The sequence below is a fragment of the Helianthus annuus genome, chromosome 15 (genome assembly GCF_002127325.2).
Source record: "Helianthus annuus cultivar XRQ/B chromosome 15, HanXRQr2.0-SUNRISE, whole genome shotgun sequence".
Lineage (NCBI taxonomy): Eukaryota > Viridiplantae > Streptophyta > Magnoliopsida > Asterales > Asteraceae > Helianthus > Helianthus annuus.
Genome location: NC_035447.2, coordinates 172,932,327 through 172,950,792, shown reverse-complemented (window position 1 = coordinate 172,950,792; position 18,466 = coordinate 172,932,327). Strand labels below are relative to the sequence as shown.

Here is an 18,466-nt window from a genome sequence, read left to right as displayed (position 1 = left end):
CTCTCGACGCGATTATTATTAAATAATAATAATAATCATAATAGTAGCAAAAATAATGCGAATCTAAGTAAAGTACCCTTTTCTCGACGACAAGAGTACGGGTTGTCACAATCATGATCCCCATCACTTGACTCGTCCAGTTCTTCACGAATAAACTCTACATTAGACCTAAATCTCTGCATATCCACTTTAATATCATACAACATATTATCTTCCTCGACATATTCATAATCAGAATCATCATTAGTATTCTCAGCTGATCTACCATCACTGCATTCTTTATCACTTTCATTTTCATTCTCAATTGCATTTTCAGTGGCAACATTATCAGTGGAATTTAAAGAAGCAATGATTAGGGTAAGGTCTTTTGGGGTGCAACAAATTTAGCATTCTCAACTAAAAAAAGAAGGTTGAACAACTTCTCCTGAGGGACCAAATTCATCTTATACAAATTGCAACATAACTATTGACTTCCAGTGTTCAACATACATGTCAATCATCTTAACACCTTGGCACACATGATCAAACATAGGTTCGAAATTAGTATCGCATCTTAGTATTCCAAGCCCAAAATCTAAAAACATATAAGGTTCCTTATAATGAATGTAGAATATGTTACCCTAACTTCTTAATCATCTCCTCTAAAACATCCATATTCAGTACAAGAATGTTTACATGATCAATGAAGTTAATTTTTTCATCTACATATTCCCGACTTGGATTATCAACAAAATTACCTCCATGGTGCACCCTCATTGAAAATTGTCTGTCATTATCATCTGTAAACAAACAACATCACATTAAAACAGCAAAAGCTTGAATTTTTTTACTTAAGAAGATGTTGCATGTTACTTACAGTACATATCGCTTGGTTTGAAGTACTGATCATCACCTCTAATCTTCCATAAATGATGATCCATTCTACAACTCACTGAGATTCAACTTCAATTCGTTCACTTGGTACTGATTTTGATGAACAACGACCGTCTATTTAAGAACTAGGTTAAATTGAGGGTTTGGGATTAAACAATGAGGAAAAACCAGGATGTAAGGCTGTGTTTGTGGCGAAAGTACCAAAATACCCTTGGTGGTAACATTCAAACAGACAACAAAATGACTAAAGAGCCAAGATTAATTGATTCAATCGGCCAGATGCGAGGGGTATGACAACATTTTTCTGAAAATACAAGGTAGAGGTGTCATTGCCTTCAAACCACAGGGGTAAAACTGCAGTTTACTCTTTTTTTTTTTCTTGTAAAACTTAGGTAGTTAATATGTACTTATCACCAACATCCGGGTATATTTTGATAAAATATGACCCAAAAAAGTTATAAAAAATATGTTTTTGTCCTTGTTACTTACAATTGGAAGTAGGAACATAAAGCTTATCCACAATCCACAATCAAAGTATGAAAGTGACAAGGGTAACTTGCACATGTAATTATATCCAGCTCATAAACCCAATCATCTCACTCTTCTTCTTCTTCTCTCTACATATACAGTCCCTTCATCAATTCCCACATGTAACACACAACCCCTCACCACCACTTCACTCCAGGTAGCTTTCTCTCTTTAATTTCTTCATTTTTTTCATTAAAGTTTTGTCCTTTAAAATGTCGGTGGCTCTTATTATGTCAAGCAATTAAGGTTTATACAAGGTTAGTGACTGCTAATCAAATTATTATTTGTTGTAGATCTGGGAATTTCTTGATTTTACTGCATTGTTGTTGTTATAGTTTCACTAATGGTTTTGATTTGAGAATAGATCTTGTTTCTAGTTCTTGATCTCATTGGAATCAGTAGTAGTAGATGAGTTAAACTTTGATTACAAGTTTGATTTCGGTTTGAGATTAAAATAATTGTGAAAATAGAATGAAGAAAATGATGTTTTTGAAGTTAAAGCAAAGACTAGAAGGTTAAAAAAAAGTAGAGTAAATTGCCATTTTCGTCCCTGACTATTGGTCCAAATTGCCATTTTAGGCCAAATAGTTTTTTTTTTCTCATCTGGGTCCCTGACTTTTCCATTTTCTTGCTATTTTGATCACATTGCCTAACTCGGTTTAAAAATCTGGTTATAACTAGGGGTATTTTTGGCATAACTATTGTGTAGTCAGGGGCGAAGGATAAGAGGGGCGGGGAGGGGGCGCCCGCCCCCCGAATTTTTCGCTCAGTAGTGTTATATATGTAGTTTTCGTATAGAAATTTGTGGGTATATACGTTTTCGCCCCCCCCCCCCCCCCCCCCCCCCCCCCCCCCGCGGTTCTATAGAAATTTTTGGGTATATACGTTTTCGCCCCCCGACCGAAAAATTCAAGCTTCGCCACTGTGTGTAGTGATAACCAGGGGTAGTTTACAACATAATTTATAAACCTCATAATAATTTAATACCAAAAATACCCCTGATTATAAGTTAGGCAATGTGATCAAAATGGCAAGAAAAACGAAAAGTCAAGGACCCAGAGAAGAAAAAAAACTATTTGGACTAAAATGACATTTTAGACAAAAACTCAGGGACTAAAATTGCAATTTACTCAAGAAAGTACCACTAGTTATATAGTGCCTGCTTACCTGGCACACAACTATGTAAGTAAAGTAGTATATGGGTCTATAAAGTAACATAACATGTTGCATTCTTTTATTTAGCAATCTAGATCCCATTTTATTTGTCTATTTAGTGTTGTTATTATGTGGGTCCCCGTTCTATGATGATTTGATTGTAGAACTTGTCTGGCACACGGCCCGAAACATGACATGAAAAATGAGGTTTTGGGTTGTCATTTCTAACCTTTTTAATAAACAGGTTGTGTTCGGGTTGACATGTTTAATTTAACAGTCGACCCACCAACCCGTTTATGATCTGTTTAACCCTTTTTGTTACATTCTGTTTATTACCCGCCAAGCGCCAACACATTTGACTTGTTTAGATAAATGGGTTATGCTGGTCGTGTTTAGGTTGCATGATTTTAAATGTGTATGATTAAGGGTTGATGTTTTTGATGGAAATAAATGTATGGGCCGTGTTCGGGTTCATCAATTGAACCCGTCAACCCAAAACGCCACACTACTAACACGGGAACCCCTACTTTGGTGTTATACATTTAAATAATTTTTTCTTTTACTGGTTTATGAAAGAAGATATGCCCCGCTTGCGGTATGCTAATGTATATATGTGTGGGCGCTCGCGCGGGGGGGGGGGGGGAGTGAAAGTGCACTAATTTTTAACGTTACTATACAAATTTCGTGAAAACAATGTTAAAAGAGGGGGATGGTTAATCATGCATCATGTGGTGGCGTTGATAGCCGAAAGACAAGGGAGTACATGCACTAATTGGCCTTTGTCTTAGTTGCCGAGTGTTGTGTGCCTTAAGTCCAAGGTTTGATGCAAAACTACCATCGAGCTGGGGGTCTCACTGGAAGCAGCCTCTCTATTCCTACGTGGTAGAGGTAAGGCTGTCTACATCTTACCTTCCTCAGACCCTACCTTAGCTTTGCTATTGGTGGGATTTACTGAGTATGATGATGATGTTTGTGGAAGAAGAATATTCGTAGTAATAAAGCTAATTAAGATGCTAATAGCGACTTCCTTGACCGGTTATTCATCTTTTGCGATTGTTTGGCTATATGTCATGATTTCATTAGGTACACCAAGTTTTTAATAGTATTAGCTATTAAGATGTAACAATCTTATTGCACAGAGAGTAAGAAATGAGAATCTTTTTTGTTACAAATAAGCCAAGTGTTTATTATTTCCAAACAGAAGCTGATATTCTCCAAATAGGAATAAAATTTCTCCTAATTGTTGAATTTAAATTAATAAATAAATAAAACGCGTTCCAGCCTGTATTCAGCTGGATTCGCTTCTTTTTCAACAATTTTCTCATGTGATGACACGCGTCGTAAAAAATTTCCGCTGTATCACGTCAGGCTCGGCTCTAAGTCTTCTTCTTTACTACGGCCACCAGAATTTGTGTTATTTTTGGATACAAAGCTTCATTTAATTTGTGGGCTAAAATGAAATTTCTAATATTTGTGAATACCTTCTTTTTTTTTTTCTTGTTTGCGGTTATTGCTCCACCGCATAGTTGTTAATGACAAATAGCGATTAATAGCGACTAGGTACCTATATGCTACATAGTGAATAGCGATAAATAGCGTGTGCTATTTTATAAATAGCCATACACTAGGAAAAAAAATTATATATATATATATATATAGAAAGTATATCGTACATTACGGCTTAACGTACTTCACGTACAACAATGTGCGTGATTTGTTCTATAACATGCGTGATTAATGTTTTCAATATGCGTAATTATTGTGTTTCAACATGCGTAATTTTGGATTTTTGAGTTATAACGTGCGTGATTTTAAAATGAATGTGCGTAATTACCTGTCGTACGTGAAATACGTTAAGCCGTAATGTACGTTAACCTTCCTCTATATATATACATATATATTATGTCAGAATACCCTGGTATATAAGCTATTTTACGTATATATTTAACGAAAACCTAAAATCCAGCTATTTCATAGCTATATTTAATCGCTATTTATATTAAAAAAAAACTGAAATCCCGCTATGTATGGCTACATACCTTGTAGAGACCTTCGACCTATACGCTACAGTATTCGCTATAGCGACCATAGCGACCGCTATTTCCAACTTTGATCCACCGAGATTATGTATTAGCGGGTCAGGCAGGTCTGGTAACAGGTCAAAACAGTTGAATTTTGTTACATGTTGAAACGGGTCGGGTTGAAATTGCCACGTCTACAGTCATACATTGTTCACTGACCCTGTCTTTAAACTCGATGCATGCATGCCTATTTTTGGCATACACCTATCGGTCGAACTCAAAGCACCATCATCTTATCTTTTTTAGGTGGAATTAATTGCTTTTTTGACCTACAAATGTACCAACTATTTATGATAAATAGACATCTTTCTTATTCCACAACTTATTAATAAATCACATTCTTGTTTCAAGATTCTAATAGTTATTCCATAGCCAGATTTTACCACCATGAAGGCACTTATTCTTGTTGGAGGGTTCGGAACTCGACTGAGACCGTTGACTCTCAGCTTCCCAAAACCGCTTGTTGACTTTGCAAACAAACCTATGATCCTGCACCAGGTGTGTAATCTTGACTCTTATTTCTTGAATATTAGCTCATGATTATGATGCAGTTTAGATTTAGAGTTAAATGCCATTTTAGTCCTTGTGGTTTGGGCCATTTTGCCAGTTTAGTCCAAAGGTTTCATTTTTCGCCTGTGGGTACAAAAAGATTTCACTGTTGCCATTTTAGTCCACTGGGTTAACTTCATCCATTTTTTCTGTTAACGAGAAGGGCAATTCAGTCATTTTATATGTAATTCTATTAACTAGAAGGGCAATTCGGCCATATAAAATTACCGAATTGACCTTCTAGTTTACAGAAAAAATAGATGAAGTTAACCCAGTGGACTAAAATGGAAACAGTGAAACCTTTTTGGACCCACAGGCAAAAAATAAAACCTTTGGACTAAACTGGCAAAGTGGCCCAAACCACAGGGACTAAAATAGCCTTTAGATTTATTTATCTATTGTTTTGTGTTAGATTGAAGCTCTTAAGGATATAGGAGTCACCGAAGTGGTTCTGGCTATTAATTATCAACCTGAGGTAAATTTGATGTTTTTTTCGGTTAATTTCTATTTTGGTTTACACTTTATTTTTACTCACAGAAGGCTCAAATTTTCAAAATAACTTGTAAAACCTCAAACTTAAAAATAAAAAAAAGAAGAAGAAGAGTAAAATGTTATTTTTCGTCCTTGAGGTTTGGCCGTTTTGCGACTTTCGTCCAAAGGTTTGTTTTTCCGCATCCTGATCCAAAAGGTTTGAAATCTTGCTATTTTCATCCGGCTCGTTAACTCCGTCCATTTTTCTCTACTAAGTCAGGGGTATTTTCGTCTTTTTTGTTAACTTAAAGGGCAACTCGGTCTTTTTCAGGGGTATTCGCTCATTTTCGTCCCTAAGGTTTGGCCAGTTTTGCGATTTTTGTCCAAAGGTTTGTTTTTCCGCATCTTGATCCAAAAGGTTTGAAATCTTGCCATTTTCATCCGGCTCGTTAACTCCGTCCATTTTTCTCTGTAAAGTCAGGGGTATTTCCGTCTTTTTTGTTAACTTAAAGGGCAACTCGGTCTTTTTCAGGGGTATTCGGTCATTTTACATAACGTGAAAAAGACGGAAATACCCCTGACTTAACGGAGAAAAATGGATGCAGTTAACGAGCTAGATGTAAATGGCAAGATTTTGAACTTTTTGGATCCAGATGCGAAAAAACAAACCTTTGGACAAAAATCGCAAAACTGGCCAAACCTCAGGAAAGGGACAAAAATGGCATTTTACTCAAAAAAAAAAAAAAAAAAAAAACCCTTGTCTGCAGAGAGGGTGTGGAATCTTAGTAACGTTGACCATGTTGACTTGTTTCGGATGTGGTTTAACCTTTATGTCACGAATAAAGTTTTAAACTTTTTTGTGCAATTTGCCTCGTTATCACACGATACGATTGATTCTTATGTTCTGGATGAAGATTTGATATATTTATGTTTATGCAGGTGATGCTTAACTTTTTAAAGGATTTTGAAAGTAAGCTTGGGATAAAGATAACATGTTCACAAGAGACTGAGCCGCTTGGAACCGCAGGGCCCCTAGCTCTGGCTAGAGATAAGCTAGCCGACGAATCCGGTGAACCGTTTTTTGTTCTCAATAGTGACGTCATCAGTGAGTATCCCCTCAAAGAGATGATTGCGTTTCACAAGTCTCATGGTGGTGAAGCTTCATTAATGGTGACCAAGGTAATATTCACTTATATAGTTTCCTTTGGTGGCACGATTTGCGGGCTAGGTAACGAACGGGTCAAGACAGGCCATTTTTTTGCAAGCTGGGTTGGGTTGGGTTGATTTGTCTTGACCCATTAATTGGTACATTTTTTGTTGCTATACTATTTAGGCCTTTAAACAACCGAACGTTCATGAACTGTACGTGAACTTGTTCGGCGGGAAGTTTGTTTATGTTCGTTCATTTAATAAACGAACGAGCATCAACACATTTTTCTGTTCATTTAATTAAACGAACAAACATGAACACACGTTTTGTTTGTTTATTTACGTTTGTTTATGTCTGTTCGTTTCAATTTAAATACATAAGTAGTTATATACGTATATGTATATAAATCTTAAATATTAAATGAACTTTCTAATTACTTATAGAGTAAATTACGATTTTGGCCCTGGTGGTTATATCAATTTTACCCTTTTAGCCCAAAAAAGAATTTTTTAACATCTGAGCCCCCAACGTCTTTTTTTCTAACCCTTTTGGCCCCTAACACTAACCCTATCCATTAAATGTTAGGGGCAAAAAGGGTTAGAAAAAAAGACGTTAGGGGCCAAAATGGTTAGAAAAAAAGACGTTGGGGGCTCAGATGTTAAAAAAATTCTTTTTTGTGCTAAAAGGATAAAAGTGGTATAACCACAGGGGCTAAAATCGTAATTTACTCTTACTTATATAAATGTAACTAATTGGTAATTGGACGTCTTAGTAATAAAAATGGGTTTTCCAATAGAATTAATCGTTCGTAATTAATCACTAATTTATATAAAAAATTACTTTATGTTTAGTCAACTGTGTTCATTTATGTTTGTTTAATTATGTTCATTTGTGTTGTTTATTGTTTGATAAATTATGTTTGAATAAGTTTATTTATGTTCGTTTACGACAGTGAACTGTTCGTTTAGGTTTTAAACGAACGAACATAAATGAACACGAGCATGCCCATTTTCTTAATTAACGAACACGAACAAAAAAAATGTGTTCGATTATATGTTCGTGTCCGTTCGGTTCATTTACAGGCCTAATACTAGTTTTAAATTTTTATTTTTATTTTTGTAGGTTGATGAGCCTTCAAAATATGGTGTAGTTGTAACGGAGGAATCAACCGGGAAAGTCGAAAGATTCGTCGAAAAACCAAAAATATTTGTGGGTAACAAAATCAACGCCGGGATTTATCTTTTAAACCCGTCTGTTCTTGATCGAATCGAGCTCAAGCCCACGTCAATCGAAAAAGAAATTTTCCCAAAAATCGCATCCGCAAATCAGTTATTCGCTATGGTTTTACCCGGGTTTTGGATGGATATCGGTCAGCCAAAAGATTACATCACCGGATTAAGACTATACCTCGACTCGTTAAGAAAGAAGACGCCATCCAAACTGACTAGCGGGGCCCACATCTTAGGTAACGTTTTGGTTGACGAGGGTGCGAAGATCGGTGAAGGGTGCTTAATCGGGCCCGATGTTGCAATCGGGCCGGGATGTGTGATTGAGTCAGGCGTCAGACTCTCCCGGTGCACCATAATGCGTGGGGTCCGCATCAAGAAACACGCTTGTATCTCGAGTAGTATAATAGGGTGGCACTCGACTGTCGGTCAGTGGGCCCGTGTTGAAAACATGACTATTTTGGGAGAAGATGTTCATGTTGGTGATGAGATCTACAGCAATGGTGGTGTGGTTCTGCCACATAAGGAGATCAAGGCTAGTATCTTGAAGCCAGAGATAGTTATGTGAAAGATCATTTTGTGTTCATGCTATAAGATAGTTGTGATGATGTGGTTTTTTTTTTTTTTTTTTTTTTTTTTTTTTTTTTTGTCAAGTGTGGTTTGCTTTAATCTTCAACAAGTGTATGTTCTCTTGCAATTTGTAATTTTGTGGTGTAAATAGAATAATAATGTGTTCATATGGATATTATTTATAATTTTGTTTAAAGTGTAATATTTGTAAGGATTAGGATCAAATACAAAGGATCCTAATTGTAAGAAGGATTCATAGAGTGACAAGTGTCTAATAACCTAAAAAACCCACTACACAAAAAAACCCCACTACAAAAAAAAAAAAAAAAAAAAAAAAAAAAAAAAACCTTAAACATTCACCACCACCAAAAACCTAACCCCCCCCCCTCCCACATCACCCACCCAAAAAAAATATATATATATATTTTTTTGCTGAGGGGGTGGGGGGCGGGGGTTTAGGTTTTTGGGTGGTGGTGGTGGGGGTGGGTATTTAGTTTTTTTTAGGTTTTGGGGGGTGAGGTGGGGGGTTAGGTTTTTTGGGGGTTTTTTTGGTGAGGTATAGTTTTTTTTTTTTTGTTTTTCTTTTTTTGTTTTTCTTTTTGCCAGGGGGTTTAGGTTTTTTTTTTTTTTTTTTTTTTTTTGGGGGGGGTTAGGTTTTTGGGTGGTGGTGGGGTGGGGGTGGGTGTTTAGGTTTTTGGTGGTGATGTAGTGGGTTTAGTTTTAGCTTATTGGACACTTGTCACTCTATAAATCATTCTTACACTTCTTACAATTAGAAGCATTTGTAGAATAACTTGACCCATATTTGTAAGTTCTGGTGTTGGGAACTCATGAATCCCCTACGATTACGAAATGAACATGTTTATGAACATTTACCGAATGTAGACGAACACAAACGAATACAAACAAATATTTGTGAACATAAATTAATACAAACGTACATTATACATTTCTTTAAAAATACAATTTACATACTAAAAATAAATAAATAATTACTTAAACATAATTAACACAAAATAAATTGGAAGTTTTTCAAACTTCAAAACACACTGAAATTGAAATGATGAAGTAAGGGATGTTGACGGAGGTGTATAGTATGATCAGTGTTGTAGAGATCGCTAGGCGCTAATCGGGCGGTGAGGTATCGCCTAGGGATTAATTGGATTGGACTTTTTATGTATATTTTTACAAAATTATATAAATATATAGTTAACTTTAAACTTTTTATATACAAATTTACAAGTTTGGGACCATATGTACAGTTGTGAAATACTCAAACTTAATTAAACCTAACCCACCATCTCTTTCATTACATGTCGCTTTTCCCCCTCTTATCAGACATGGCGCACAAGAAAGAAGCAGTAGCCCCTATTTCAGTTCAGTTTTGGTCCCAAACGAGGTAAGAAATCATTCCATTAGATCGATTTGGTCCAATTTTGACCGATTATATCCAATTTTTGACTGATTTCCCCAATTTTTGACCGATTTTGACCACTGCCGCCTAGTTTGGCCGATTTACCAAAATCTAGGCGGCAGACCTCCGATGACCGTTTAATCACTGCCTAAGCACGATTTCTGGAACACTGAGTATGACTATGATTTCAAATTTTAGAAATTAAAGTCAATAAAATTGAATTGAAATGATCAAGTAAGGATGTTGGCGAAGGTGTATAGTATGACTATGGTTTCAAATTTTAGGAATTAAAAATAACAGGCTTTAAAGTTTGAATTTTAAAAACTTTGATTTTTTTTATATAAGTTACTGTTCAAAAAAATCGCTCGAGACCCACAAAACAAGCGGACCTCCCCTCCTCTGGACCACCTAGTCATCAATCCACCATCGATGCGTTGTCCGTTCGGGTTGTTTGTTGAGTGGACCGCTTGCTGTTGATGCTCTTAGGCTGGGTATGAGGGTCATGATTGGGTCATGATTTGCCACATGGGACCATTATTCATGCACTACACCATCCCCCTAATTAAATCATGGTGGTTCGCGTGGATTAAACCATGACAACCACGACCCTCCCATTTAATCATTTTAAGACAAATAAATTAAAAAAATAAAAGGGATAGTAGTTTGGGTCATGACCACACCCTTAGGGTAGTAGTTTTGAATGGTGGATTAGAGGTGGATGAAATGGCGCCTATGTGGAGGATCATAGTGGTCATGACCACACCCTATAGCCTTATGCGCATATTTCAATTGGCGGACAATGGCCAAGGCCCAATCTTGTTAATTTAATTTATTATAGTTTAACTAGGCCCAATAACATTCATCAATTAGTTAGGCCCAAGCTTGATTACACACCCAAATTCGTTTAAACAATCAAGTGTGTCATTCCTGATCTTAATCAATTAAAATTACCAACATGAATTGATTACACACCCAAACTCGATAAAACAATCAAGCTGAATCAATTAATTAATAACGAGACCTATTCAACAAGTTAAAACATAATATTTACAGGTGATTCATGTCGGTAATTTTAGTGATTATCGACTTATATAATAATGACATATAATAACATAATACTAATGTTAATATAATTATAGTGAAACATCTGTCAATATCCTCATGAGCATATCTTGACTTTATTTTTTTAGTTTTCACTTTTGGTTGTTATATTGAGTATCGGTATCGTATCAAACAATATCTATATCTGTTTCTTTTCTATAAACCATACAAGAACACATGTAACTAAATGAGGAGCTATCCCATTTTGTTATAATTAGATTAGATAATTTTTAAGCTTTAAATATATTTTTTAAAAATTCAAATATAACTTGGAGAACAATCAACAATATATATATATTTAGTAAATATATATAAAATCGCCCTACACCACTTATTATAAATAAATACCTTCTAAACCTCTAAACTTCATTAAACCCTTCTAAAACCCTAATTCTTGTTAACCAAAAATGGCTTTGAGTACCATAATTCGACGGTCTGCTCCCACTGTTGCTGCCCGACTACTGATCGGTCAGCGAGCCTTGATCAGTCACCAATGCGGTAGCGCCTTGTTGGTCTCCGTGAATCGTTCTAAGAAGATCACTACTGAGGATTCGTTTTTGGGTCCGTCTGTTTCTCGCTATTCTTACTCGGCTTCTACTGCTCTCGCTCGCTCGAGTTCCGATGACTCGCTCCTCCGAGTTATTGAGTCTGAGATTAATTGCTCAGAAGAAAGCTTCGAACCGGTTTGTTTTTGATAAAAGTTGTCGTTGGTTGCATGTTTTTAGAAATATGTTTTGACTTTAGTTTTTTTTTTCATGGTTCGAATTATAAATATTTTTTAAAAGTGTAAAATATTTAAACTGGTTGATTATTTATAAAATGTTTTTTGATTGAATTACAAATATTTATTCTTTCATGGTTCGAATTATAAATATTTTTGATTGAATGTTTAAACTGTTTGATTATTTATAAAGTGTAAAATAAAAGTTTAAAAATAAATTGGTACACTTTAAAAATACCCACCTAAAAATAAATTTAATATGAGAATTAAGATTAATTCATTTTTAATATGAAAAAAATAAATAAATTTCTTTTTTGGGTTGTTGTGCCAACCTACAACAATTACACGAGTCATGTTCGGGTTGACGGGTGTGACACAAATTTCATGTTTGTGTCATGTTCGGGTCGCACAACCTGTTTTAATTAACCTTTTCATATTATTTTATTATTTTAATACGTTTTGATTGAATTAGAAATATTTTTTTTTTCATGGTTCGAATTATAAATACGTTTTGATTGAATGTTTAAATTGTTTGATTATTTATAAAGTTTAAAAATAAATTGGTACATTTTAAAAATACTCACCTAAAAATAAATTTAATATGAGAATTTTACGATTAATAATTTTTAATACAAAAAAAAAAATTTATTTATTGGGCTGTTGTGTCAACCTACAACAATTACACGAGTCATGTTTGGGTTGACGGGTGGGACACAAATTTCATGTTTGTGTCATGTTCGGGTCCAACAACCTGTTTTAACCTTTTTATATTATTTTATTATTTAAAAAATGTTTATGTATTAACTTAAACTTTTTGGTTATTTTTATGCCAAGATTTAACAGTTTTTTTTTAGAAGCTGACATATTATAAACATAATTGTTTTATAACATTATTTTCAATGTAGTTTTATAACATTATTTTTAATGATCCTTAATAATAAGATGATGTAATTATCTTGAAAAGTAATTGCTTATGTATTCTAATATGGTTAGGGTGAAGGTGCTCCTGAAGGTTTCCCTTTTCAAGTAAACGATAACCCGGGGCAGCAAACAGTGTCTCTAACAAGAGAATACAAAGGCGAAAAAATCCATATCGATGTTGAACCATCGGCCCTGATAACAGGTGACGATGATAGTAGCGATTCAGATGATGATAAAGACAGTCAATCCAGTCTCCCAATGGTTGTCAAAGTTTCCAAAACCGGTGCACCCTCTTTGGAGTTTGGTATCACTGCTTATACCAAAGAGATCGTCATTGACAGCTTAACGGTTAATGATCCAGACATTACCGAAGATCAGACTCCTTATGAAGGACCTAGATTTGAGTAAGTATAACCTTTATAACATGAATCGACTCGTTCATTTTTATATATACTAACTAAATGTATGTATGTATGTATATGTAGTGAACTGGATGAGAATATGCAAAAGGGATTCCACAAGTTTTTGGAGACAAGGGGGATAAAAGCGGATGCGACAAAGTTTTTGCATGAATACATGGTGAACAAAGAGCATAGAGAGTATACTATCTGGCTTAAGAACCTTAAGAAGTTTGTTGAGGCATGAAGGTTAATTATCAAGTAATATTATTATTATTATTAGGTTTTGACAATATCTATTGACATTTTAAGGATTTGAGTATTTAATAACATTATGTTTTGTCTCTATATCTATACACTTTTGAGTACGTGTTTAGTTTTGTTGTGCATAACTACCGACCATTGAAAGATTAAAGGAATGTTCCCTTGGTTTGAAACTATATACATACAATACTTGTTACTCTCCGCTCAGTAGTGTAATATATGTGGGGTAGGGGGGGCACCCCCGAACGTTTCGCTCAGTAGTGTAATATATGTGGTTTTCGTACAGAAATTTTTGGGTATATACATCTTCGACCCCCTGGTTCTATAGAATTTTTTGGGTACATACGTTATCGACCACTCGTCGGAAATCTCAAAACATGGCTACTCAAACTCTCAAAGGAATGTAAAGTTTTTAATTTGTATCCCCATTTAGCAACACTGACCACCACCCCCAAGTTAAGCACCCAATTAATTATATTTATCTTGTTGTAGGTTTTGTATCTCATAGGCATATCTGTTGAAGTGTTGAACCGCTCACCAAAACGGTTCAAATCAAAGCCATACCGCATACAGATTCTACAATAACAAACATGGTCAGGTTGTGATATGAAGCCGATTTGAGATAGCTAATCTCCCAAAGAATATAGACGAGAGACACGAACTTTGAACATTTTTTTCTGCTCATCTATTCACTATTTCATTTGTAACCCCAATAGCCTTTTCTAGCCTTTGCTAACATTACGCATAAAAAAACAAATGCACTGGCTGGAAAAAAAAAATGAAAAAAGGTTTGTCTGAGCCCGGGTTCGAACCGGGGACCTCTAGTGTGTGAGACTAGCGTGATAACCGACTACACCACCCAGACAAATTTGGTTTTATGTTTAGATATTGCTATGTTATTCTAAAATACTAGCAAACTAGTTAACCTCTATTGTTTCATAACTTCATTATTGGAACAAATAGTTCTTTGTTTACATATATATAAATTAAAATAAACATGACATTACTTAATACTTAATAATACGTACGTCGTATTCAGTAATAACTAATAAGTAATTTAGGTTTTTATTTAAATTATTTTTTTGAACTGCTTTATTTATCCATTATAAATTATCAACATGTTGATGCATAGAGTAGTTGTACTCTATACTTAGGGAGATTTTTAAAAAAAAATTGATATAATTACACTTTTAACCTAAAACTATTTTGGTTTTTTACTTTTAACCCCAAAGCTTTTTATCTTTGTCAATTTAACCTAAGAACTTTTTTTACTTTCAACTTGGTACCCTATACTTTTCATATTTCTCAAAAATTCGTTTGACGTTTTGTTTTAAATTTTGTGAGTTAACACGACGCAACGTTCATGTGTGGTTCAACATTTTTACGTTTTGTTTTACGCTTCGTTCTAAATTTGGCGAATTAACATTACGCAACGTGCTTGTGTGGTTCAACGTTTTTATGGTCGTCTATTTTTTTTCCCGTTTGATGGGTTCATCGTGACGCACGGGTCCTAAATCGACTTAGTTATTATTTTCTATGTTTTATGTTTCGGTCTAATTTCTCCGCATTAACACGTCACAACTTCAGTGTTGGTGGTCGTTAGTGGTGTTGTGGCCTTGGTGCTATTTGTCATGATTTTACGCCCCCACCGCAACGCGGGGGGCTTAATACTAGTTTAAGTTAATTATGAACTGGAGTAAAGATGTTATTAATGTAACATTTATTAATAGACATGTATTCTCTCTTTTATTGTAAATAAGACCACTCGTAATGGTTAAAGCCTCATAAAGGGCATTTTTCACCGCATCAATATTTTAAAGCCTTTTCAAAAAGTTGTAATCATGTATTCTCTCTTTTATTGTAAATAAGACCACTCGTAATGGTTAAAGCCTCATAAAGGGCATTTTTCACCGCATCAACATTTTAAAGCCTTTTCAAAAAGTTGTAATCGTTAGGGGTGTTCAAAATACTCATGGCTCGCAGCTCGCTCAAAACTCGTTCGAAAAAGGCTTGAAAAAAGCTCGGCTCGAAATTAGCTCGGTTGTAAACGAGCCAGCTCGGCTCGGCTCGGTTTGTAAACGAGCCGAGCTCGAGCTTGGCCTGGCTCCGCTCGTGAGCTGGCTCGATAAGGTTTACATACTTTGTTTTTTTTTGTCCCACATCGCTTAAAAAATAAAAACTAAGGGAGTGTCTCCCCTATAAAAGAAGATAAAGACAATGTACAAAGTGAATAACTATTTATACTTACATATTTAGCCACATAGTTAAATTAAATGGCAATTATGACCCTTAGTCTATAAAGAAATTCATTTTAAGCGCTTCTTAAGTAGTAAATTTTGCGGTTTTTTGTTAGTTCGAGCTAGATCGAGCCAAGCCGATCTAGCTGGAATTCTAATCGAGTCGAGCTCGAGCCTCAAATCTCCGCTCGATTTGAAATTCGAGCTCGAGCCGAGCCAGCTCGAATCAAGTTCGAGCCAAGCTCGAGCTAGGTCTAGCTCGGCTTGACTCGGCTCGTTTACAGCCCTAGTAATGGTTAATTCCCCCTTAATGTCGTTTCATTCATTACTTTCCTTGTTTTCTCTCCTGATTGGGCATTATTCTAGAAATGCCCCAACCTTTTCATGCCCCTATAATGCCCATTACCAATGGTCTTGCAAAAGATATTGATTTTTATGGGAAAAAATGATTTCTAAAAGTTTTGAGGCAAAATTTATACTTTATGATGTTTTGCCTAGAAATGAGTATGAAAAAACTTTTTATGTAAAACCGGAAATTATGTATGATAATAATCGGCTACGAATGATGAAGACGTGGGGGAATCTATTTTCGTAGAAAATGGTGAGGAGTTGTGTCTATCTTTTGTGGTATTATAGTTGTGGGCTTCTGTTCAATTAAGAACCACCACGAGTTGTGAGAATCATGAGAACTCCTACTTTTCGCGCAAGTTGGGCCACAATTTTTTGCACAAACGTAGTTGAAAATATTATAAACACATAGGCTTGTAAATGAACTGAACGAACACGAACGAGCCATGTTCATGTTCGTTCATTTACATTTAACCGAACAAACGATCGGACACGAACATTTAAATGAACGAATTTTCTTGTTCGTATTCGTTCGTTAAGAAAATGAACATGTTCATGTTCGTTTATGTTCGTTTGCTAAAAGTATAAACGAACGGTTCATGAACATAAACGCACACAAACACACATATTTGAACATAAAAGAACATAACAAATCATAACGAATATAATTGAACAAGGCTTTGAATTGTATAGCAATAAAAGAGGAGAAGAAGAACCAAAATATAGATAAACCTTAATTCACGTTTCATATGATAGAAAAGATTGCTTTTAAATTGGAAAATATAAATCAAATATATTAATATCATATGAAAGATAGTTTTGAAATCGGAAAGTCAAAGCTAGTTATGGGATAATAAAGAAAATTAAATAGATTTTTAAATTTAATTAGTAATAACTAAATTTAAAAGATGAACATAAACAAATGGATATAAACGAACACGAACGAACGAATATAAATAAACGGACATAAACAAACGTAAATGAACGAAAATAAACGAACGTAAATGAACAAACATAAACGAGCGTTCATGAACGTAAATGAACAAACGGGACATTGTTCGTGTTCGTTCGTTTATTTAAATGATAAAAAAAAGTGTTCGTGTTCGTTCATTTATTAAATAAACGAACATGAACGAATTTCCTGTCGAACGATTCATGAACGGTTCACTTCAGTTCATTTATAGGCCTATAAACACATATGCAAAAAAACAAAAAAAAAGTTTCGAGTTGGTAGCTTCGCCTGATGTAAGTTTTGTTTACGCGCTGATGTAAATTTTGTTACGGCGATGATTTTTTTTACACCTCAAATATATTTGTGAATGCGGCATTTTTTTAATTTTCTTTTGCTAAAACAAATGATTTTTTAAAACTTTTGAGATTTGTTTTTTTTTTTTTTTGAAAAAACCTTTTGGAAGGCCCTTCTCATTTTATCTTAACCCTATAGTTGTGAATGTGTGTATATATAGTTATTGGATTGAATAAAAAAAAACCAATATAGCCGTTTTTTGAGCCGTTGCCCAACGGCCTTATTGGTCAAACTTTCAACAATCTGGCGTTTTCCTAGACACGCCCAAGCAAAAAGTTTAGAAAAAAACGCCCCGAGGGCGGTAGGGGCGGCTTTGCGGGGCGTTATAGAAGAAAAACACGCCCAGACCACCCCCCACTACGGGTGGTCTAACTATTGAATTGTACCATGAAATATCTTATCATTAATGTTATGAATATGAAGCATAACTACTTTGGACCCTTAGTTAAAGACCTGAAAATCTTTGGACGTCTAATATGGACCAGTATAACTTTTTCCCATGGTATTTAGGTACTGTTTGTTTTTTGGCCAGAAGCACTTCTGGCCATTTATGTCTGCGTCGCGCAGACATGCGCAGATCTTTGGGTCCTGCAGCTTGTTTGTTTTCCAAAAGCACTTCTCACCTTTTACCTCTTCCCCACGCAGACATAAGCCCACCTCTTCTCACCTCTTCTCTCTTTCAAAACACAACACTCTCCACCGCCTCTGCATCCCCGCCACCACCTCCACCACCACCACCACCACATCTCCACCACCACCTCCACCCCCACATCTCCGCAACCACCTCCACCACCACATCTCCACAGACCTGCATAAGAGGGAAAGAAGAGAGAGACCCTAGAGAGAGACCCTAGAGAGATAGAGGTAGCGGCAGGAGAGAGAGAGGGAGACCCACAGACCTGCCCAAGCCCAAGCACCACCGCTGACGGCGGATTCGTCGCCGGATACCACTGTATACCACCACCGCCGTTGCCGGATTCATCGATCTGTGCTTCAGCCACCGTATACCACCACCGTCGTCGCCGGATTCATCGATCAGTGCTTCAGCCACCGTATACCACCACCGCCGTCGCCGGATTCATCGGAGATCAGATCGATTCTTTGAAGTCGTCGAAGAATAGGGCTGATTTTGATTTGAGGATGGTGTGTATGT

At 35.6% G+C, this 18,466-nt stretch overlaps 2 protein-coding genes, 1 long non-coding RNA gene and 1 other non-coding gene across 7 annotated transcripts; 2 read left to right on the top strand and 2 right to left on the bottom strand.

The window, feature by feature from the left end:
- Window positions 1-443: 443 nt before the first annotated feature.
- On the bottom strand, window positions 444-1,179 carry LOC110910945. Its single transcript, XR_002576597.2, has 2 exons — window positions 857-1,179; window positions 444-779 (listed from the first exon to the last, which is right to left on the bottom strand). It is a non-coding gene; the product is annotated as an uncharacterized LOC110910945 (long non-coding RNA).
- A 186-nt stretch (window positions 1,180-1,365) lies between these two features.
- Window positions 1,366-8,799, top strand: LOC110913000 (mannose-1-phosphate guanylyltransferase 1). 4 transcript variants are annotated; one of them, XM_022157858.2, is made up of 5 exons: window positions 1,366-1,558; window positions 5,014-5,135; window positions 5,599-5,661; window positions 6,597-6,836; window positions 7,930-8,799. In XM_022157858.2, exons 2-5 carry the CDS (start codon window positions 5,025-5,027, stop codon window positions 8,599-8,601), a joined length of 1,086 nt encoding a protein of 361 aa, XP_022013550.1. In that variant the 5' UTR covers window positions 1,366-1,558; window positions 5,014-5,024; the 3' UTR covers window positions 8,602-8,799. The 4 variants fall into 4 exon arrangements, with proteins under 4 accessions (XP_022013550.1, XP_022013552.1, XP_022013549.1 ...); XM_022157857.2 differs by having other exon boundaries at window positions 1,403-1,558; window positions 5,010-5,135; XM_022157860.2 differs by lacking the exon at window positions 5,599-5,661 and having other exon boundaries at window positions 1,402-1,558; window positions 5,010-5,135.
- A 2,700-nt stretch (window positions 8,800-11,499) lies between these two features.
- On the top strand, window positions 11,500-13,444 carry LOC110910944 (uncharacterized protein At2g39795, mitochondrial). The gene is made up of 3 exons (XM_022155519.2): window positions 11,500-11,801; window positions 12,833-13,164; window positions 13,246-13,444. The coding sequence occupies exons 1-3, from the start codon at window positions 11,526-11,528 to the stop codon at window positions 13,403-13,405; spliced, it is 768 nt and encodes a 255-aa protein (XP_022011211.1). The 5' UTR covers window positions 11,500-11,525; the 3' UTR covers window positions 13,406-13,444.
- Window positions 13,445-14,213: 769 nt separating this feature from the next.
- TRNAV-CAC lies at window positions 14,214-14,287 on the bottom strand. Its single transcript has one exon. It is a non-coding gene; the product is annotated as a tRNA-Val (tRNA).
- Between the last annotated feature and the right edge of the window lie 4,179 nt (window positions 14,288-18,466).

Excerpts from the sequence above, each read along its gene's own strand:
- LOC110913000 (XM_022157858.2), top strand. The coding sequence starts at position 5,025 with ATGAAGGCACTTATTCTTGTTGGAGGGTTCGGAACTCGACTGAGACCG. Across the intron at positions 5,136-5,598 it reads AACCTATGATCCTGCACCAG|ATTGAAGCTCTTAAGGATAT; the intron begins GTGTGTAATCTT and ends GTTTTGTGTTAG. Across the intron at positions 5,662-6,596 it reads CTATTAATTATCAACCTGAG|GTGATGCTTAACTTTTTAAA; the intron begins GTAAATTTGATG and ends ATGTTTATGCAG.
- LOC110910944 (XM_022155519.2), top strand. The coding sequence starts at position 11,526 with ATGGCTTTGAGTACCATAATTCGACGGTCTGCTCCCACTGTTGCTGCC. Across the intron at positions 11,802-12,832 it reads CAGAAGAAAGCTTCGAACCG|GGTGAAGGTGCTCCTGAAGG; the intron begins GTTTGTTTTTGA and ends TAATATGGTTAG. Across the intron at positions 13,165-13,245 it reads TATGAAGGACCTAGATTTGA|TGAACTGGATGAGAATATGC; the intron begins GTAAGTATAACC and ends ATGTATATGTAG.